Below are 20,536 nucleotides of genomic sequence, written 5' to 3'. Positions count from 1 at the left end.
TGAAAATGAAATCAAGTTTTTAAACAATTGAAGCAAATGGGTTTCTGGAACACAGAACTCATAAAAACTGGAGGTTACTTTTATTTTTTTTTGCCCTAAAACCTCTCTCCATGAACTTCCATTTTTAAGCCTCGATCTTAATATTCAGAACAAGCCATCACTCTTTCTGTCTTTACTCTTGTCGTATATGTCCTATACAAAACTATAGCCTAATGCTCTAAGTGGAAGTTTGCCCCAAACCCTTATACATCCATGTTTTGATGAGTGGGTTTTAGGAGCTAGTAATCTTTGCTTCAGCATTATATACTCATGGCAGAATATATCTCTGCTATAAAAAGCACATTACTCAAGAAAGAAAGAACTCTATTTCTGTAGCATCTTAGCATTATGAAAATTAGCATAGAGAGGTAGTCTTAAACTTTGCCAAGAAGTAATACTTACTAGGACAAAGAAAGATATTCACAGATAATTCTTCAGAGACACTTCAAGTTATCAGTGTTGGTCATTTTATCTTTTGAACAAAATAAACTTGTCTTTTTTAATTTTAATTTTCAGGTTCTTGAATGTATAAAGCTGAGTGAGGAAACCACTACATCATCCAGTAGAATTTTTGTTAAAATATTTTTCCAAGAATTGTGTGAATATATGGGTCTTCCTAAACTTAATGCAAGATTAAAGGATGAGTAAGTTTATCGTTATGCACTTTTTATTCTTACTGTACTCAGGAATTTTCCTCCATTTTAGCAACCTAAGTCCACCCTTAGTCGTAAAAACAAGAGGTAAGCCCCTAGGACTTTCTTCATCCGTTAGTTACTACTCTGAATCTCATGTTCTGTGGCACAGGACAACATGTAATTTTAGTGATGGATTTTAGTCCCAGTAGAGACAGCACAGAATTAATGCCTCTTTGAATTTAGTTATAACACACAGGATTATTTTGCATGCCCCCTGGAGTTTTCCAATAATGAGTGCTTACAGTTTTATTTTCATTTTTAATGCTAATTTTGAACCTTAGAATATTAATTTTTGTGTTATCAGTGAACAATTGTGAATATATACAGATGATTCAGTCATGTAATTGTTCACATTATTACACTGAATTAGGGCCTTATTCCAGGACTATCGTGTAATCCCTATCCCAGTTTTCTTATTTCCTGTATATTCACATTGCCTCCTGCCACTCACATCGGCTTCTACTGCATTCACACTACTGAAATCATCCTTTCAGATTTCTTAGTGACTATCTGCCAAATCAAGTACTTTTTCTCAGCCCTCACAGCCCTCACTTCCCAGCCTCCCTTGGACAGTTGACCACTTCCTCACTGTGGCTCCTCACTTTCTTGTCATTCTGCCTTACTCTTCATGGTCTCTGCTCTTCAGCCTCCCTCTCCTCTTCGCCACAGTTTCTATTCTGGGCTCAACATGCCCTCTCTGTGCTATTCTGTCTACTCCCCTTGGCTTCAGAGACTTACTTATTGTTCTCCATCTATTTCACCAGGTTTATCTCCCCCCTCTCCACAGCCTGCACCAACATTGCTCCACTCGTTCATACTTCCTAACCTCCAGAGCTAGAAATATACACTCTTGGTCTATCCATCAGACTCTTCCTCATTCTTATTTGTCAGTTTTTTCTATGAAACAGTTTGTCCTGACTCTGCTGGTTAGTCATTCGGTGTAGCACTCCAAAGGACACATCCAAACCACCTTGTACTATTAATGTTTTCTGTTTGTTCCCCTCCATAGAAATAGTAATTACATGCAGTCTTCATCCATCACTTCTTCCTTTTGTTGACGATTTTTCCCCAACCCCCAATGCCATGCATAGTGCTGTGCATGCATCCATGTGGATATATGTATACAACAGAGATTTGTTTTTACTTTGCATTATATACATTCACATACTGTGTGTGTGTGCACGTGTGTTTGTATATGTTGCACAATATGTGTGTGGTGTATAAAAATGTTTTTAAATCCTCTGTTGTACATTTATAGAAATCAAGTATAGTAAATTATGACTTGACCCTATTCATTTCATTTAGATAGCATGTAGTCTAACCTAATAAATGATATAAATCACCTCCTTGATTGTATTTCATTTATTAATTTCCTAATACATAGAAAATCTGAAAAATGACTGTATATGAACTTTGCCTTTTAATCTTCAAGCAATGTGTTCTCTTTTGTTCATTTTTTTCTTCTTTTAGAACCCTACAGCCATTTTTTGAAGGGTTATTACCCCGAGATAATCCAAGAAACACTCGGTTTGCCATCAACTTCTTTACTTCTATAGGACTTGGAGGTTTAACGTAAGGATAATTTTCAGGATTTTTTTTTCATCTTATAAAGTTATCCCACAGTTGCCTTTGGAGCAAAAACTAACAGAGGTTGTATCTTTAATTAGGGATGAATTGCGTGAGCATCTCAAAAATACACCAAAGGTCATTGTGGCACAGAAACCAGATGTTGAGCCAAATAAATCCTCTCCTTCCTCTTCCTCTTCCGCATCCTCATCTTCAGAGTCTGACTCCTCTGCCTCTGAATCGGACAGCAGTGATAGCAGTTCGGAGTCTTCCAGTGAGGAAAGCGATTCTTCATCCAGCAGTAGTCAGAGCTCTGCCTCAGGTACTGAAACTCATTTATAATTGATTGGGCTCTTTTCTAACAAGTATATTGCTGGTGATGTTTACAGTGAGGGAAGAAAATAAGTTGATTGCTTAATTATTTTAGAGTTCAGTTGTTTAAAAGCCACGATTAATAATATAAATGATCATCTGTCACTGCTGGAGTCTGTAGTGAATTACATCATTTATAATGCTAAGATTGGCTGTTGGAATCTTTTTCATAGAAATGAAGATATTTCATTGGTAAATGTTTATTTGAATGATGACTGAAATACCATACATTCATAATGCCTGCAGTCCAGCTTACAGCTTTCCTGGTGTTTATATTTTAAATAAATTATAGTTTTTTACTTTAATTAGAGGGTTTGTGTTAGTTACTGGCACGTGCCATGCATCGAATGCATACATACTTCGCAAGTGTACAGCTCTAGAAATTTTCATGAGAAGAACATATCCATGGGCTAGCTACCCATAACAAGAGTTAATAGCTACTGCCACTCCCCTGTCCACTGCCTCATGTTAGCCACTACTCTCATTTGTGATTCCATAAATTAGTTGTGCCTATTTTTAACTTTATCACTATGTTTTGTGAACTCCTTTGTCTGGCTTATCTTTCACAATCACTTTTGTGAGCTTCATCTGTAATATTGCATTTAATTATAGTTCATTCTTTTTGCTGTATAGTTTTCCACTATATGAGTATGCTACAGTTTAACATCTCTTTTACTCAGTAACAATTTAGATTTAGAAATATTCCCGTGAATACTCTTATTTACATTTGGTATGTGTATATATACATATACATATGTATATATACACATATGCATTTCAGTTGGGTGTGTACTTAGAGATTCACTGCGAATTCCTGGGTTGTAGGTTGTGTGTACATTTAGCTTAATTAGATACGGCCAGTTTTGCAAGTGGTTATTTCAGTTTATGCCCCTATCAGCCGTGTATGAGAGCTCTAGTTGACCCCAACCTTGCAACACTTCACTTGGCTATCTTTTTCATTTTAACCATTCTGGTACATATGTCATGGTATTGCATTGTGGTTTTAATTTGCATTTTCTTGATCGCTAATGAAATTGAGCACTATTTTATATTATTATTGGCCATTTGGGTAGTTTCCTTTTGTTAAATGGCTATTCAAGTCCTTTGCTACCCACTCTTTTTGTTTGTTTTATTGTTATCTTTTTGTATAGATTTGTAGGAGTTCTTTAGGTTTTCTGGACATGTATCTTTGGTTGCACATATATATTGCAATTAGTTCCGTTCCATTCTTGTATGTCCAGCCCTGTGCAGCTGCCAGAGCTCTGCTGGTCTCTCTGTCCCGCAGCAGCAGCCCTGAATCAGCAGACAACCTGCAGGGAGCAAGTGGCTATATTATGTCAGCTTACCTCTCTATGGTTCTGCCTTCTCTTGAATCTTGGTCCTTATTCGACCAAGTAAAGAAAGTTGAAAAAATAGTACAGAAAATTCCCATATAGCCTTCACCCAACTTCGCCTGGTGTTAGCATTTTACATAATCATAGTTCAATGATCAAAGCCAGGTAATTAACATTGAAACAACACATTAAACAAACAACAGATCTTATTTGAATTTCACCAGTTTTTCCATTAATGTCCTTTTTCTTGTTCCAGGATCCTACATGCATTTAACTGTATTTCTCCTAAGTCCTCTATAACCTGTGATAGTTCTTCGCAGGCTTTCCTTGTTTTTAAAGGCTTTGGTACTTTTGAAGTCCTCTGGTCACTTATTTTTTAGAGTGCCCTTCAATATGGAGATCTGTCTGATGTTTTTACATGATTAGATTGAGGTTATGCATTTTTGGACAGAATGTCATAGAAATGCTATGTTCTTATGCATGTTATCTTGGAATTCATAATACTGGCATGACATTAACTGATCACTTGGTTAAGTTGATATCTGCTGGATTTCTTTCTGGAAACTCCTTTTCTCTGTAAATTAATGTGTTGTAGAGAGATAATTTGTTCAATTTTAGCATCTATCTTTAGACCTTGTCTGCAATACTTAACTGCCGTGGTGTTTGCCGAATGTGATGTTTATGTTTGTCTTTTTTCTTCTACGCTTAGTAATTGAATTTCTTCTGTAAGTAAGAGTTGTCCCTCAATCCCCATTTATCTATTAACTGTATATATTTCATCAGTCTGGACTCATGGATATTTATCTTATTCTATGAGTTAAAATCCAGTACTATCATTTATTTTGTTCAGATCATTTCAGCTTTGGCAGTTAAGAGCTCCTTCAAGTTAACCCCTGTGTTCTTTCAACATACCCCCATCCTTTTTTTTGAGCACCACCCATCTTTAGAACATCTCAAGTTGTTTAAGATCTTTATTGCCTCTAAACAGAAGATTTTACATTTTTATCTGGCACTTCTAGTTGTTTTCAGCAGGAGCCCTGGTCTTCCACAGCTTTCTCCATTCTCCCTGGAAGTGGAAATGCTGTAGTAAAGGATTTTCAAATGTGCCATTTTCTGAGGAGGTCTCTGTTGTTTTCCCCAGGGTCAACTCTGCTTTCTTCCATTGTAGCATCTTAGTCTGAATAAGACGTAGTCTGATTGTCCAAAATGCATGTCATCTCTTCTTAACTTCTTAATGCATATTTCAGAGAAGCAGCACTTTTCCCCGTAGTCTTAGTAGGTTGGAAGGTTGATCTTTACACTCTGGTTCTCTGGCTTGTTGCACTTGAAAGTGTGTCACGTAATGTGTGGCAGCCAGAATTGTGGGACTCTTGGTGTTTTAAATTATCAGAGTAAGATTCCATTTGTCCACAGGAAGTCTTACTCTTGAATTAAAATATATTAACATTGTTCATTTAATATTCACCTCTTTTAATTCTAAAGAATTTGTTATTTCATGGTTATCTGTTTTGAGAACAGATGAGAACACAGCATGAATTGCTGCAATAAGGGATCTTGCTGATTCAAAATTAATTTGCCTCATCATACAATTTCAGTAGAGAATTTTCAGTTTTATTAGTAAAATATTAAACAGCACAAAAGCGGTATGAACTATCCCCAAATTAGAAAATTGTAAAGCAAACGCCAAAGACGGGAGATTGCACGTTGTGGTGGGGCTCGGGTTCTCATGTCAGCAAAGCCCTGAGAGTAGCATAGAGTAGGGTCAGAAAGACACTGATGGAGCACACAGCCAGATGGTTTCTGCTTGGCGAGCTGCTGCTCAGCTGAGCTGCTTGATAGGAGCCAGAGAAATAAATCCTTAGTGGCAAACCAATGGACTGTGCGAAGGGTAGGCATTTGGCAGAAGAAATACAGGTTGGTACGGTGAGATTTGGGTGGAGATAGGACGAAGGTGGACACTTTTCTTCCATATTTTCTTCTTTCTGTATGTATATGAATTTGACAGAAATTTTGGTCATCTCAGCACCTTTGATTTATGTACCCAAAAGAAATCACACAGATAAAGTGATTAAATTTGTTTTATACCTTAAAATTTCACTGTGATTATTTAACATTTATATTTATGATTCTATCAGATTAAATTGTTCTAGGCCTTTTCAGAAGAGTTTTCTCAGAAATCAAGCCTTCATGGCTCTCATAAAGCCTGTGATTATGTCATAACATCACTTCTCTTTCTGGTGCAGGTAGTGCTTCTCTGATAGCAGAACTGTTGTTTTTTGTAGGAAGAGGTTTTTATTTGAAAAATATATATTCATGCTGTTAAGCAAACTAGTCATCCCTCTCCCCTTTAAGGGGGATATTGCTGGCATGTATTTTGATTATTAACATAACCAGATCTGACACAGTACTTTACTTTATATGACATAATGCACATGGGCTGAAATTTCTGTTTTTGAATAAAATTTGTAATGGAAATATACCATGCTAGTCACTTTATAAAAAAAATTTACATTTGCTGTAGTTCATTTAAAGTTTCTGTTTACTGCTTTCAGTCTAAGGATCAAAACAGTACTTTGGTAACTAATGGTGATATATCGTATATTCTTAAAATTATGCATCTTGTGAAATATTGTCATTAGACTTTCCGTTCAATTTACTTTTGCATCCAGTTTATCTGATTTAGTAAGCCTGCAATGGACCAATAAATGTCATTGTTAAATTATGAAATTAAAGATTAAAATAAAAGCTAACTATTTCATTTTACATGTGCAGCTAAAGATAAAAGAAAAAAGGGACAAGGGAACACCAGAAGTAAAGAAGTAGATAAATTGATCAGGAAACAACACACACATGATAGGAAACAAGAAGAAAGAAGACTGGAGCAAAGGCATCAGGAAATAAGGACTGAAAGAGAAAGGAGGTCAGAAAAACATAAAGATAAAAATTCAAGAGAGCCAAACTGGAGAAATCCCGTAACAAAATACAGTGCAGACAGAGGTGTCCCTGCTGAACGAAATAGTTACAGTAGAATCATGAATGACAGAGACCAAGAAATGCACACAGATTTGGAAAATAAGCATGGTGATCCCAAAAAGAAGAGAGGAGAGAGAAGAAATTCTTTTTCCGAAAATGAGCACAGGCACCGAAATAAGGACAGTGAACATTTTACAAGAAAAGATAGGTCAAAGTCAAGAGAAAAGAACAGAAAACATTCGGGTTCTAGAAGTGATGAGGATAGATGTCAGAATGGTGCTGAGAAGCGATGGGAAAAATCGAGCAGACGCTCTGAACCCTCCAGAGAATCCAGGAAACATCCGGACCGGCGAAGAGAAAAGTCTCCAACAAAGCAAAAAAAGTAATGCTACAAAATTACAGAAACTGAACTCGCCTTATATTCAGTTGAAACAAATTATTTTTTACATTAACGAACTTTATAGAGAATTCTTGTATAAAGTACTGGTTTGTATTTGTACATTTAAAATTTTTTCATTTTAAACATGTTTTATAATTGATACATCTCAAGGCCCTCCACATAAAATTATTTGAAAAGTTTCACCAGAGAGGGATGTAATCTTGCTTATATTTTGTTAATAAAATGATCAAATGCTCATTGAATCAGTGATTTTTTTTCATTGACAAAATTTTTTTTTCCTGATGTTTCCAATTGTTTACAGAACTATTATATGAATTAGTAGTGGCTTTTTTTAATAGATATAACTAGAGACCAAAATAGGTGAACCATTTCCATGTAACATTTTTGCTTTGTTATGAGATGCTATGAACCTCTTTTAGGAGTCACCCTTTTTTAAAAACGAATTATTTCAAGTCTCATATTACATCTTGAACAAGATAGGTATGTGTAATTTTTTTTTACAGGTGTTTTCATGAAGCTATGGGTATGTTAGTCTTTTAAACAGATACACAGTTATATTATTTATAATTAGGACTTCTCTGTTTAATAACATTTCTTCTCTCTGGACTGCTAGATTAACATTTAATTGAAATTCTTTGTGATTAGTGCATTTTCTGAGCCTTGACATTATATTGTTGTTGGTGAGTTAACGTGTATTTAACTTTTAATTTAGATTAACAGGGTGTTGGAAAACATAGTCATGAGAAATGTGAACAGCTTAACTGAAATAATTCCACTTTTTTATAAGAATTTTAAAGGTTTCCATCATTGTAACTCTCACCAATTAATATGTGGCCATATTATTTATTACTTTTGGAATAAAATACTGCCTCTGAAATTTTAGATTTACCTGCATTTAACCCTACTTACCAAATAGACAACTTGTGCTTGTTCACTTTTAAAGTACATAAAATCCATTTTAGCTGATGTTTGGTTTCAAGAGTAATGGGACCACCATCTTTAATGTTTGACTTTCAGGCATTTTCTGATTCAAAATGTTTTCTATTTTGTTCAAAAACTGGAGTATAAGTAACAATAAAGTCCATGTAAATAAATAAATATTATCCTCTCCTCCTCCTATCCTCCTGCCCCGCAAAAACAAAACAAAACAAAAAAAGTATTAATTGACTATGGCAGCCTGGAAAAATTCTTTTTAGCACTTTCTCCTCCTGTGGTGGTTAGAAGATGCTGAGTTGTCATTAGAAGGTACTGTCATGGACACCGTGCATTTTACAGAACTATGAAGCTCAGCAAATTGGATTTAAGGAACACATAGCGCTGTGAGCCCTAAAGGAAATAAATGAGGGTTTATTTTTGTAACTGAACGCTAAACTTGGGGGATGGTAAAAAGGGAAAAAAAAAATGGACTAAAAATTTTAGCTTTTTTTTCTTCACTTTCAGTTTAAAATTTCTAAATGTAAAAATAGGAAACCATTCTTTTTATTGAGTAGTAAGGACCTTAAAGAGTTATTAAAGTAGATAATTTTTTAAACATAATGAATATTTATTGGGCTTCTATTATGTGCCCAGCCCTGTTCTAGGAACTAGAAATAAAGCCATGAGGAAAACAAAGTCTCAGTTCTCACTGAGGTTCGGACTATAGTTGGTAGGGAGAAGAGGTCATGATACTAGCGGGTAGTTGGTAATTTTCCATAGGAAAGTCATAGACCTCTGATACGGTGACTTTGCCCAGATTGTTAAAGGAAGAAGGTATGTGTAGATTGCTATGGGGAGGAACGTAAGCAAAAAGAACTGCTTGGGTATAGATGTTTCTTTATAACAAATATTGTCTGGAAATTTATGTTAACATTTCCTATTCAACTAGTTGGATTTTTTTTTTTCCTCCTCACTATTTTATTTACTTTTTTTTTTTTTTTCAATATTTATTTTTGAGGGGGAGAGTGCGCAAGCAAGGGAGGGACAGAGAGAGAGGGAGACAGGATCTCAGGGCAGGGCCCAATGCAGGGCTTGAACCCATGAACCACAAGATCATAACCTGAGCCAAAGTTGGTCACTTAACTGAGCCACCCAGGCACCCCTATTTTATTTACTTTTAACAAAAGCAGTGAACAGAATACCTAACTATCTTTAAGCAGATGTATTTGAGTGTAACTGAGTCCCATCAGGGCACAGTGAATGGGAGTCAAGGGGACAGAACGGTACTGTTGTCTGCACAGTGCATTTCTACAGCATCAAATACGGTATGCTTACATGCAAACTCTGCCATTCACTCTTGTCCTTTTAATATGTGGACAAGAAACATGTTGACTATGTTTGCCGTTTCTGACTTTTTACTTCTTAGGATTAGCTTTTTTTTTTTTTTAAGGATCAGCTATGACCTATATATTTTGCATGCATTACTCACTGTTTTTCTGTTTCTCAACTTGTTGCATCCAGGGTTTCTCTGTCGCTAGTATGTCCCTAACGACCTACGCCCATGGTCATCCCCTTTATGTTACTTCAGAATCCATACCATCTCTCAATCTCTTCTTCAAGCATCACACTTTGACCACTGCCCATCCCGCTCACCTGCTTTCCTAGTGCTCTTCTAGGAATCTTTTCATTTCATCAAAACTTCAGATGTATTGACTTTGTGAAAATTTCTCATTGCCCTTCCAGTTTTTCACTTGCTTGTAGGAAAAGATTCAGGTTCATATCGAGTAACTTATTACCATTTCACTTGAAAACTGGCTAACTGCACATTTCAGTCTCACTAGGCTTTTATCTGACCTATGCCACCTGCTGGCTGTTGACTTTTGTGCAGGTCCTTTGACCTTTGTGTCTCCATTTTCTCATTTGTACAACAGTATAATAGTGCCTCCCTTAAGTAATGAAGATCTCTGTGACATGAACAGGGCATAGACCTAAGTGCTCGGTGTTACTATCTTTATTATTTTTGTCACTAATGCTGACATAGTACCACTAGACCAGGAATTGCCAACTCAACACAAACAAGACCAGTCAGATTGGGGAGTGGAGCCCCTTAAAGGCAGCAACGGTTACTCTGTTCCAGTTGTGCTTTAAAAAAGAAGTCCAGGGACACCTGGGTGGCTCAGTCAGTTAAGCGTCTGACTTCGGCTCAGGTCGTGATCTCATGGTTTGTGAGTTCGAGCTCCATGTCGGGCTCTATGCTAACAGCTCAGAGCCTGGAGCCTGCTTCGAATTCTATGTCTCCCTCTCTCTCTATCCCTCCCTGACTAGTGCTCTGTCTCTCTCTGTCTTTCAAAAATAAATAAATGTAGAAAGAAAAAAAAAATCTTTTAAAAAGAAGTCCAGGGCGCCTGGGTGGCTCAGTTGGTTAAGCGTTGGACTTCGACTCAGGTCATGATCTCACAGTTGGTGAGTTCAAGCCCCCTGTCGAGCTCTGTGCTGATAGCTCAGCCTGGAGCCAGCTTTAGATTCTGTGTCTCCTTATCTCTCTGCCCCTCTCCCACTTGCACTGTCTCTGTCTCTCTCTCAAAAATAAACATTAAAAAAAATTTGTTTAAGAAGTCCAAAGACTGACAAATCTGCCAGATTCTCAAGAGAATTAAAGAATTAAGATTTTTACATAGCTTCTGATTTTTAAATGTTGAAAATGATTTATTTTTAAGTTTAAAACAGCCCAAAGTTATTTTATTAAAACTCCACACATTATGATCCCTTTGGGTGAATTAGCTTTTGAGTAGCTAGTTTGTAACTCTAGACGCTCAAAAGCTATTATTTAATCTTGAAATGACACTATTTGTTACACCAACCTCATCACTCTTTTACTTTCTGCTCATAATAGTGGGAGAAGTCTTCTGTCATCTTTCGTGAGAAAACTCATTTACTTTGCTAACCTCAGCAGTCCCGTCTTGCTCTAAAACTTTAGCCGAGTTTTAGTTCTGCACTTCATTGGCCTACTCCTCATGTTTCATGGATCCAAAATACAATTCATTTTTCCTCAGAGCCACATCTTTTCTCACTTAGCTGAAGTCAATTCCACAGATTTCCCATCATTTTTGAATTTTCAAAGCTGGTCCCCTCTCCCCAGATCACCAAATTCTATCAGTATTGCTTTTGGAAATCTTTGGCATATGTCACTGTCTTCCCACCCAGAATGCCACCACCACCATAGTTCTGGCCCTTTGTATGTTGTGGCCTGACTTAGTTTATTCATCATCCTACTGTGCTCCAAGTACTGCTCCGAGGAGATAGCAAACAGGACCTGTTTTCAATTGAGGCTAAGTCCTTGCAGGGGAAAACAAAATAAAGTTTAAAAAGTAAAAACTCACACTTTGAAAAATGTTAGCTATTCAGAAATGCCAAAAGAATAGTGCAGTGACCACCTATGTGCTATCTACCTCAATTCTGAATTCAATAATCTAAAGTATTATTTCCATCCTGTCACTTCTTTGTGCTTTGAATTTCAATGACTCCTCTAGCCTAGAGGATAAAAGTAAATTCCCAGCCTGTTACTCTGTCTGGTTTCCTTAAAGTTCAAGTTCAACCTGTCTTTCTTAATGTTTGTTCTAGAAGCTGCCATCCTTTGAGCACTACTTTGGGGCAGGCAGTTTAGAATTCCTAAGTTTCACATCAACAACTGTAAGGTAAGAAGATATCCCAGTTTTACAGCTTGCACACTGGTGTCTACCCAGCTAAGGTGTGGCAAGGCCAGGACTCCACCCATCACTTTATCTCACATGACTGGTGAAAGATTTTTTTCTTAAGGCTACCCTACCACACAAACCCTGCAATAGCTGGGCTGCTTATTTACTGTCCTGAAAAGACACTGCTGTTTCTCTCATTTCTGAATTTTTGCCTCCTTCCTACCCTCCACCTGAAATTTATCCTTCTTCTATTCACCTACCCAAGATTCAACACACATCCACCTTGCTATTGACGTGAAAGTTGCTCTGATGTAGAACCCAACAATGGTTTTTCCTTCTATATCGTTTGATGCAACTCAAGGCACATGCAGTAAAGAGCGTGTGATTAGCACCTGTATATTGTACTGCGAGATCACTTTTATTTTTTATCTTACCCCCTTAGGTAGATAATACATTAATCAGCCATGAGTTTTGTGTTAAATATTGCCTTTCTGTCTGCACCTTGTATAGACCAGAGCTTCTTAACCTCAGTAGTATTGACATTTGGGGTCACTTAATTATTGTGGGGGCTGTCCTGCACATTGTACAATGTTTAGCAGTATCCCTGGCCTCAGCTGCTAGATGCCAGTAACACCAATCTCCCAGTCAATAACAATCAAAAATGTTTCCAGACACTGCCAAAATGCCCTCCAAGGTAATGTCGTCCCTAGCTGACCACCACAGCCATAGACCTAGCACTTAGGAACTACCCTTCAGTGGATCACAATAGTAGTGCTTGTTCTGGGAACATCACTGTGCCCAGTCATATAAAGCTGTGTCTTACTATTCTGTCCTCTGCTTTTTGTAAGGGTAAGATTTGTTTTAAATGAGTATTTAATACTCATTTAATACAGTAATGGACAGCAATGTTCCAATTGTTTTTGTTTGAGCAAAATACCATATCATTTTAGGGAAGACATTCTTGTTGACATTTTAAGAGGGATGGTTTTTTTGCAAATGGATGCATGATTCATAGCCTGTTAATAAGATTGTCTCCTATAGGTTCTGGTTTCTCACTGTAGCTGTTTTTTATAACCAATACATTTTAGGAATGGAAAATAACCAGCTGTGACCATTGTATTATTTTTAATCCTATAATAGAGAATTAGATTATCCAATAACCAAACACCTCAATTTTTGATCAAACACTTCAGTGACCATCAAATGGTTGCTAAAGTGAATTAACTAGTCATTTAATCAGTAATTTCATGCATCATAAGACCTAAAAGATTGGGAAAATGGGATTTAATCTCCTACGAGTTAGAGTCCCTCCGGGAAAAGATCCTGAAACAAGTATCTGGTATGAATTAAGAGTCCTTATGAGTCCCATACTTTATATAACACCTTGTTTTGTTTAACCAGAGATTGTCCCTTCCCCAACAGTTTTTATGACGAATACATGTGAAGTCCCTTTGAAGGCTGTACTCAGCATTTGCAATTTTTGTCTGAGGATTATTCCTTCTCTCTGATCAGATAATTCTGAGAACCTGCCAATAAAAGCACTCCTTTGCCTGGCCATACAGAGGACCCAATCCCCTGAGCAGTGTAATGGTTTCAGGAATGAGCATGTGACCTGAGCTGATCTACCCAGAATCCTTCCCCAGTAGTTCTGCAGTTTGGGGCGTGAAACACAGGGCCATGTCTAAAGGCACACAGAGCAAGAAGGCTGTTGATTGAAGCTGGAGCATCCATGGTCCTGGGGAAACAGCCAATCTGCAGTAGAAAGGAGCAGTGCATCTCAAAAGCAAGCAGCCCCCAGATGGAGGAGGAGACAATTCTGTTTGAGTCCCTAATTAATTGAAATGTGGCTGAAGCTAAACTCTCAGTTTTATGAGCCAATGAATGAATCCTTTTTCTATTTAAGCTACTTGATCTGGATTTATACCACTTGCACTAAAAACATCTGTATTAATTCAGGGTGATTCCTGTTGATGAACAGGATGGAATCATTTGGATGGTAAAGGCAGCTATTCCCACCTCACCATATTTGTGCTTACCTACTTTTACTCGAAGAAAGATAGAAGGAAATAAATATATACCCAATAAAGATGTCCTGTGGAAAAAATACAACAAAGTGCCTTTGGGTGGCTCTTAGTACTTTATAGAAACATCTAAGTGAGCGATTTAAATTAGGTTAATTTTATTACTAGTGATTTTAAATGAGGTTAATTTTAAATGAGGTTAATTTTATTACTGATGATCTATTTTTGTCGATAACAGAACCTCACTTTTCCCATAGCACTCTTTGTGGGCTCTGAAATGTATTGTACAGATGTAACAATTCAATTCACAAACAAAAATTGGTTTCATATTACCAATGAAAAGGACTAACTGCATCTATTTTGAGAGCTATAATACCTCCTTTAAGCCACAAAGATACTTTACCTTAACAACTAATGTATTCTCCTGATCATTTACAGTATGAAATACTGAACAGTAAGGACACTGCAAACACTTGCAATCCTCTTACACAATATAAAGGCAGTCTGAAAATCCCATTATATACAAATACCTGCAGACTCTTCCTTCAAATACAAAATGCGAAAGTAAATATTGCCACCATTCCTCAAGTTTTGAGAATAATTTTGTTTGTGTCCTTAACAGTATTTTTTGTCTAAAAAGGGAGAAAATGAAATTCTTATGGGTAGTTTTCCGAAGAGAGAAAAGAGAAGAGGATAAATTGTATTTGTGGCTCATGAAAGATCCCGCATTGCTCACCTAGGCTAGCGGCAAGTATTGGAGAAGTGGTAAGAGAGGTGAGAGGCACCGGGGAGGAGCCGGGAGTTGCCGATAAAAAAGTCCTCTACTGTACATACTTCTCAGAGGTCAGAAGTTCAATTATACGTTCCTTTGTAGCCCCAGGTTCAAATCTAAAAATCTCTTGCAGATGCTCAATGATTAACAAACAGGGAAACAGAATATTTTGGTTTATTTGCTAGGCAGAGTAATTTGATAAACTTTAGGATTCCTGCGATTTTGTGAAGTTTTAAATGAAGAATCAACTACTATTAGCCCAATTGGAGTCCAAATATAACTATTTTAGAGTAGAGCAAGAGAAAGTAGGAGACAAGAACATATTAGCTTAAAACCTAGGACACCAAAATGAAGGTAAAATTTATGCATAACATCAAATTAAAGGAAAAATGCACAGAGGCAGAGGGAGTATAAATGAGTAAAAATTACTTTAGAAAACTGTTTGACAGCATCCGCTAAACTTGAACGTACATGCTTCCTATCAGCCGGCAATTCCACTACTAGGCATTCAATAGTGCATAGGGAGGTTGGTATGAGGGTACATTAAATGAGGGGAGGTTGGTAAAAGGGTACAACCTTTCCATTATAAGATGAATAAGGGGAAGATCTAATATATAACATGGTGACTATAGTTGATAACACTATTCTATCATTGAAATTTGTAAAAAGCAGAACATAAATGTTCTCACACAAAAAAGTGAGAAGTGAAGTGATAGATGGGAGAAAACTCACAATGTGTATATACATCAAATCATCATTTTGTGTACTTTAAATATCTTACAATTTTATTTGTCAATTACACTTCAATTAAGCTGGGAAAAAAAAAAACACTGCATGTTGGGTACCTACTTACACAAACAGTAAGAACAGTGAACTTTTTAAATCTTTTTTCTTCCCAACAGAAATATGTACATATGTGCACCAAAAGATGTGCAAAAGAATGTTCAGAATAGCATTATTCTTAATGCAAAAAATTGGAAACAACTCAAATGTCCAACAACTGTAGAATGGATAATAAATTAGTAGTTTATTCATGCAATGGGATACTGTACAGAAATGAAAATAAAACCATAGGTATGTCCAATATCATAGAGAAAACAAGAGAGCATATACTTTGGGATGTCTGGGAGGCTCAGTTGGTTAAATACCTACTCTTGATCTCAGCTCAGGTCTTGATCTCAGGGTCATGAGTTCAAGCCCCATGTTAAGCTCTGTGCTGAGCATAGAGCCTACTTTAAAAAAAAAAAAAAAGGCACATATGTTGAACAAAATAAGTCCAATTCAAAGGAGCACATGTTGTATGTTCTGGACAGTATGAAGTAGGAAAGCAGGCAAAACAATCTAGTGAGGATAGTGGTTACTCTGGGGGAGGAGAGTGGAATATGTTGAGAGAAAGGATAAATGGGACTATGGGGATTCTGGTATTGTTCTAATCCCAAACATAGGTGTTAGTTACACAATGTCTTTATTTTGTGCCAGTGCATTGACTGATAAATGCTTAGGATTTGCATATTTTCTTTTCAGTAGCAAAAGCAAGTTAAAAGAAAAAAGATACAGATGTGTAAAATCTCCTATAGTAAACTGTGCTTTTGACCTTCTTTCCAATTCAAATGCAGTTGGAGTTATTGCCTCATGTAAACAGTAACCAAAGGTGTGTGATGTGGGAGACTGCACCATGGCCATTTCTCTAATCCCTTTCCTGGTGCCACTTATCATTAAGAGGTATATTCTTATTACTGCACTGTTGAAACCAATGAGATACCCAACACTGAAGCTGAGTTTTTAATCTGAATCCTAGTTCAAATTTTGGCCTACTCACAATAGGAATCTATTTTTACACCTCTGTGAGAGGTTTGCATGTGGGTGTATGACTTGCTTTGGCCAACAGATCATTAGCACACATAACGCACAGGGACGCTTGAATAGTCTTATGCATTGGGGCTTGTCCTCTCTGATGCTAGAAATCTTTCCTTTACCAAGTGCATGAGCCCATGCTAAGCTTGCTGGATCATGAGTGGCTGTGGCCATGCCATTAGCTGACACCGAGCCAATTGCCACATATTAAAAAAAAAACACCCGCACCCCTCCAGACCAAACTGGTTGCCAAGCACCAAATGGGAGTGGGCCCTGACCTGGCTGGTACAGACCAGGAGGCAACCCTCAGAGCTTTAAGAATTAATAAATGTTTCCTCCTTAAGTCATTGGATTTAGAGTAGTTTGCTACACAACAAAAGCTAACTGATATGCACAGTAATGACCCCTGAACTTTTTGCACAGCAATTAATATAATACCTACCACATAAAACTAATATGCACTTAACAGATGTTCTTAATAATGATGGAGATTTCTTCTCATTCTTCCTTTCCCCCTAAATAGTTTCACAACATAAACGTAATTATTAAAATATTTTCAATGTTTGTTACATTATTTTTATCACTGTTGAGTTTGTTTTGTTTTGTTTTCCTAAACCGGCTTCTTTGAAATCTTCAGGAATAACCTTCAGATATGTTAGTTACAGCTTTACTCCCACAAGCCATGCTGATTAGTTAACTATTTGGAAAACAATAGTCAAAACTGTTCTTCAGCACTTCATGATTTTTTTTTTTGAAGAAACATATTCCTGTCAGAGAAATTGAACAAGTTTACTGTGGAAGGTTGTGGAATCTACTTTGGAAGAAAGATTTCTCTCCTCTTTGGACACATCTAAAGGTAATATTTTGATCCCTACCGATCCAATGATTTCAGCTTCTGCCTCAAATGCAACATAAATTCGCATTGGCATGCACCTTTGCAATGTAGTAGGGCTGCCAGTAATTTTTATAATGTTCTTAACGCTAAGAGACTTGGGATTGTGAGTTTAGGAGAATACTTTAAGTTTTAGGAGAATGCTATGTAACCAATTCTGTTGGCTGTACCATTATAGGTCATACCCCTATCTCTTGACCTCTGCCCTTCTGAAGTATATTGCCAATCAGAGATGCAGGATGAGGGAGACTCTGGTGAATGATTAACACAACTATGTGGCCACAATAGGAAGTGTTAAAAGAACTCATGAGAAAAAAATGAACAATACATGTGAAAAAATGGGGAATATCAGAAAAAAATGGGGCATATATTATATGCAAACTATAAATAAGAGCCACACGGTAGTTCTAGAAATGAGAATTATGATGACCAAGATGAAAAGTTATTAATGGGCTTATATGCCCAGAGGACATACCATAGGAACAAACTAATGAACTTAAGGGTAAGTCAATAGAAATTATCTAAACTTAAACACAAAGAGAAAACTGAGAAAGAAAAAAGTAAAGTGGAACACATATCTGAGATAAGTGGGACAGTATAAAATGGTCAATAATACATGTAATTGGAGTTGTACAAAAAGGGCAGAGAGAAAACGGGGCCAAAAAATCCTAAACTGATGAAAATCATTAATCCGCATACTGAGAAATTCAGCAAACCCTAAGGAGGATAAATGTAAAGTAAACTACAGGAAGGCACATCATAAGCAAACTGCTAAAAGACTTGAAAGCATCTAGAGAATAAAAAACATGGCATACAGGTGAGCAGCAATAAGAAAGTCGACTAACTCCTCATTAAAGAAAAATGGAGGCTGGAAGAGTATAGAACAATTTCAGGGGCTGAAAGAAAAAACTGCCGTCTAATATGCTATATCTAGCAAAAACTGTCTTCAAAATGAAGGTGTAGTGAAGACATCGTACATGAAGAAAAGTGAGGAAAAGATTCTTCTTCATCAGATCTGCAATAAAAGGCATGCTAAGACAATTTCTTAAGACTGAAGGAAAAATATGCCAGATAGAAAAGTTACCAGATATAAAATTATATATTCGAATATATATATTCAAATTTTATTTTAGAAACTACTGATTCCTTAAATTAAAAAAACAATATATTGTGTGATTTACAGCATGTGTAAAGTTAGGCATATAAGAATAGCACAATGGGAGGGAAGAGAAGCAAGTCCACTGTTGTAAAGTGCTTACATTATTGATGAAATAATAGATATTTGGGGGATACATACTATGAAAGTTAATGATGCATATTGTAACCCCCAGAGCAACCACTAAGAAACCACAAAGACTCAGCTAAAAAGTCAACAGAGAAGCTAAAATATAATATTAAAAAAGAAATATTTGATTCACCCAAAAGGTGATAAGGGAGAAACAGATAAAAAGAACAAACAGGACAAATAGAAAAAAGAATAAAAAAAACCACAAACATGATAGAATTAAACACAGATATATCAAACGCTTCAAAGAGTATTCCTAGATAAGAGAGAGACATCTCATAATAATACAACAAAAGACAATATGTATACACCTAATAACAAAGCTCCTAAATGCTTGAAGTAATTAGTATGAAATAGACAAAGCTAGTGAGACAAAGCTAGTGAGACAAAGCTAGTGAGAGATTTTAGCACCTCAGTAAGTGATAGAGCGAGCAGACAAAAAAACCTAGTAAAGATATAGAAGACTGGAGAAATTCTATCAACTAACTTGATCTAATTGTCATTTGTAGAACACTATAGCCCAAAATAAGAATATACAAGTTCTTCTCAATTGCACATAGAAAATTTATCAAGATAGTCCTTGCATTGGACCATAAAACAAGTCTCAATAAGGTTGGAATCTTTGGAATATGTTTTCTGACCACAACAGTACTAAGTTAGAAATGAATAACATGAAGATAGCTTTAAAAATCTCCAAATATTTGGAAAATAAACAACATATGTCTTTATTTTATTTTTTTTTTAAGTTTGTTTATTTTTGAGAGGGAGAGAGAGACAGAGCATGGGGGTGGGGGGCGGGGGGAGGTGTGGCATAGAGAGAAGGAGGCACAGAATTTGAAGCAGGCTCCAGGCTATGAGCTGTCAGCATAGAGTTCAATGCAGGGCTCTAACCCACAAGCCGTGAGATCATGACCTGAGCAGAAGTTGGACGCTTAACTGACTAAGCCACACAGGTGCCCCTAAACACATAGTTATAAGTAACTCATGGACCAAAGAAGAAATCACAAGAGAAATTAAAAATATTTAGAATGGAATAACAATTGAAAAACAACATTTCAAAATTTTTGGCATGCAGTTAAAAGCTGTGCTTAGAAGTAGGCTTATACTTCAAATATAAATTTCTGTATTAGGATGTATATACTCATTATTGTTGAAGGTTATATTATGAGCTTTTATTATTTATTTGCTATCTATATTTTTGTTTTTATTTTTATAAGCTTCAATATATTAGAAAGATGCAGATGAAATGACCCTATGCTTCCAATTTAAGATGCTGGAAAAATTAGAGTAAGTTAAACTCAACATAAGTAAAAGAAACGATCTAATAAGATAGGAGTTGAAATCAGTGAAATAGAATATTGACAAAAACAGAAAAATGAACAATATAACAAAAATTCGTTTTTAAAAAAGATTAATAAAATTGATAAGTATAAAACAGGACTGATCAATAAAAGAGATAAAGGGAGCCTGGGTGGCTCAGTGGCTTAAGCCTCCGACCCTTGATTTTGGCTTAGGTCATGATCTCACTGCCAGGCTCCTCATTGCTGGGCATGGAGCCTGCTTAAGATTCTCTCTCCCTCTACCCCTCCCTGCTCGTGCTCTTGTATGTACGTTCTCTCTCTCTCTCTCTCTCTCTCTCAAAAAAAATAAATAAAAGATAAAACACAAATAGCCAATATTAGGAATTTTAGAAGGCAGGGGACATCATTATAAATTCTGCAGA

General features: G+C 36.4%; 1 protein-coding gene across 1 annotated transcript in view; it reads left to right on the top strand.

Annotated features, from left to right (window-relative positions):
- The window catches only part of CWC22 (CWC22 spliceosome associated protein homolog), a 57,730-nt gene extending 48,991 nt beyond the window's left edge, over positions 1 to 8,739 (top strand). The window contains exons 17-20 of the mRNA XM_007083885.3: positions 556 to 683; positions 2,205 to 2,306; positions 2,402 to 2,622; positions 6,779 to 8,739. Of these exons, the coding sequence (XP_007083947.2) occupies positions 556 to 683; positions 2,205 to 2,306; positions 2,402 to 2,622; positions 6,779 to 7,365 (1,038 nt within the window). The 3' untranslated portion in view covers positions 7,366 to 8,739. The remainder of the gene's footprint in view (positions 1 to 555; positions 684 to 2,204; positions 2,307 to 2,401; positions 2,623 to 6,778) is intronic.
- The last annotated feature ends 11,797 nt before the right edge of the window (positions 8,740 to 20,536 follow it).

This window comes from Panthera tigris, chromosome C1, assembly GCF_018350195.1.
Source record: "Panthera tigris isolate Pti1 chromosome C1, P.tigris_Pti1_mat1.1, whole genome shotgun sequence".
Taxonomy (NCBI): Eukaryota; Metazoa; Chordata; class Mammalia; order Carnivora; family Felidae; genus Panthera; species Panthera tigris.
This window is presented reverse-complemented; position numbering and strand designations above follow the sequence as displayed.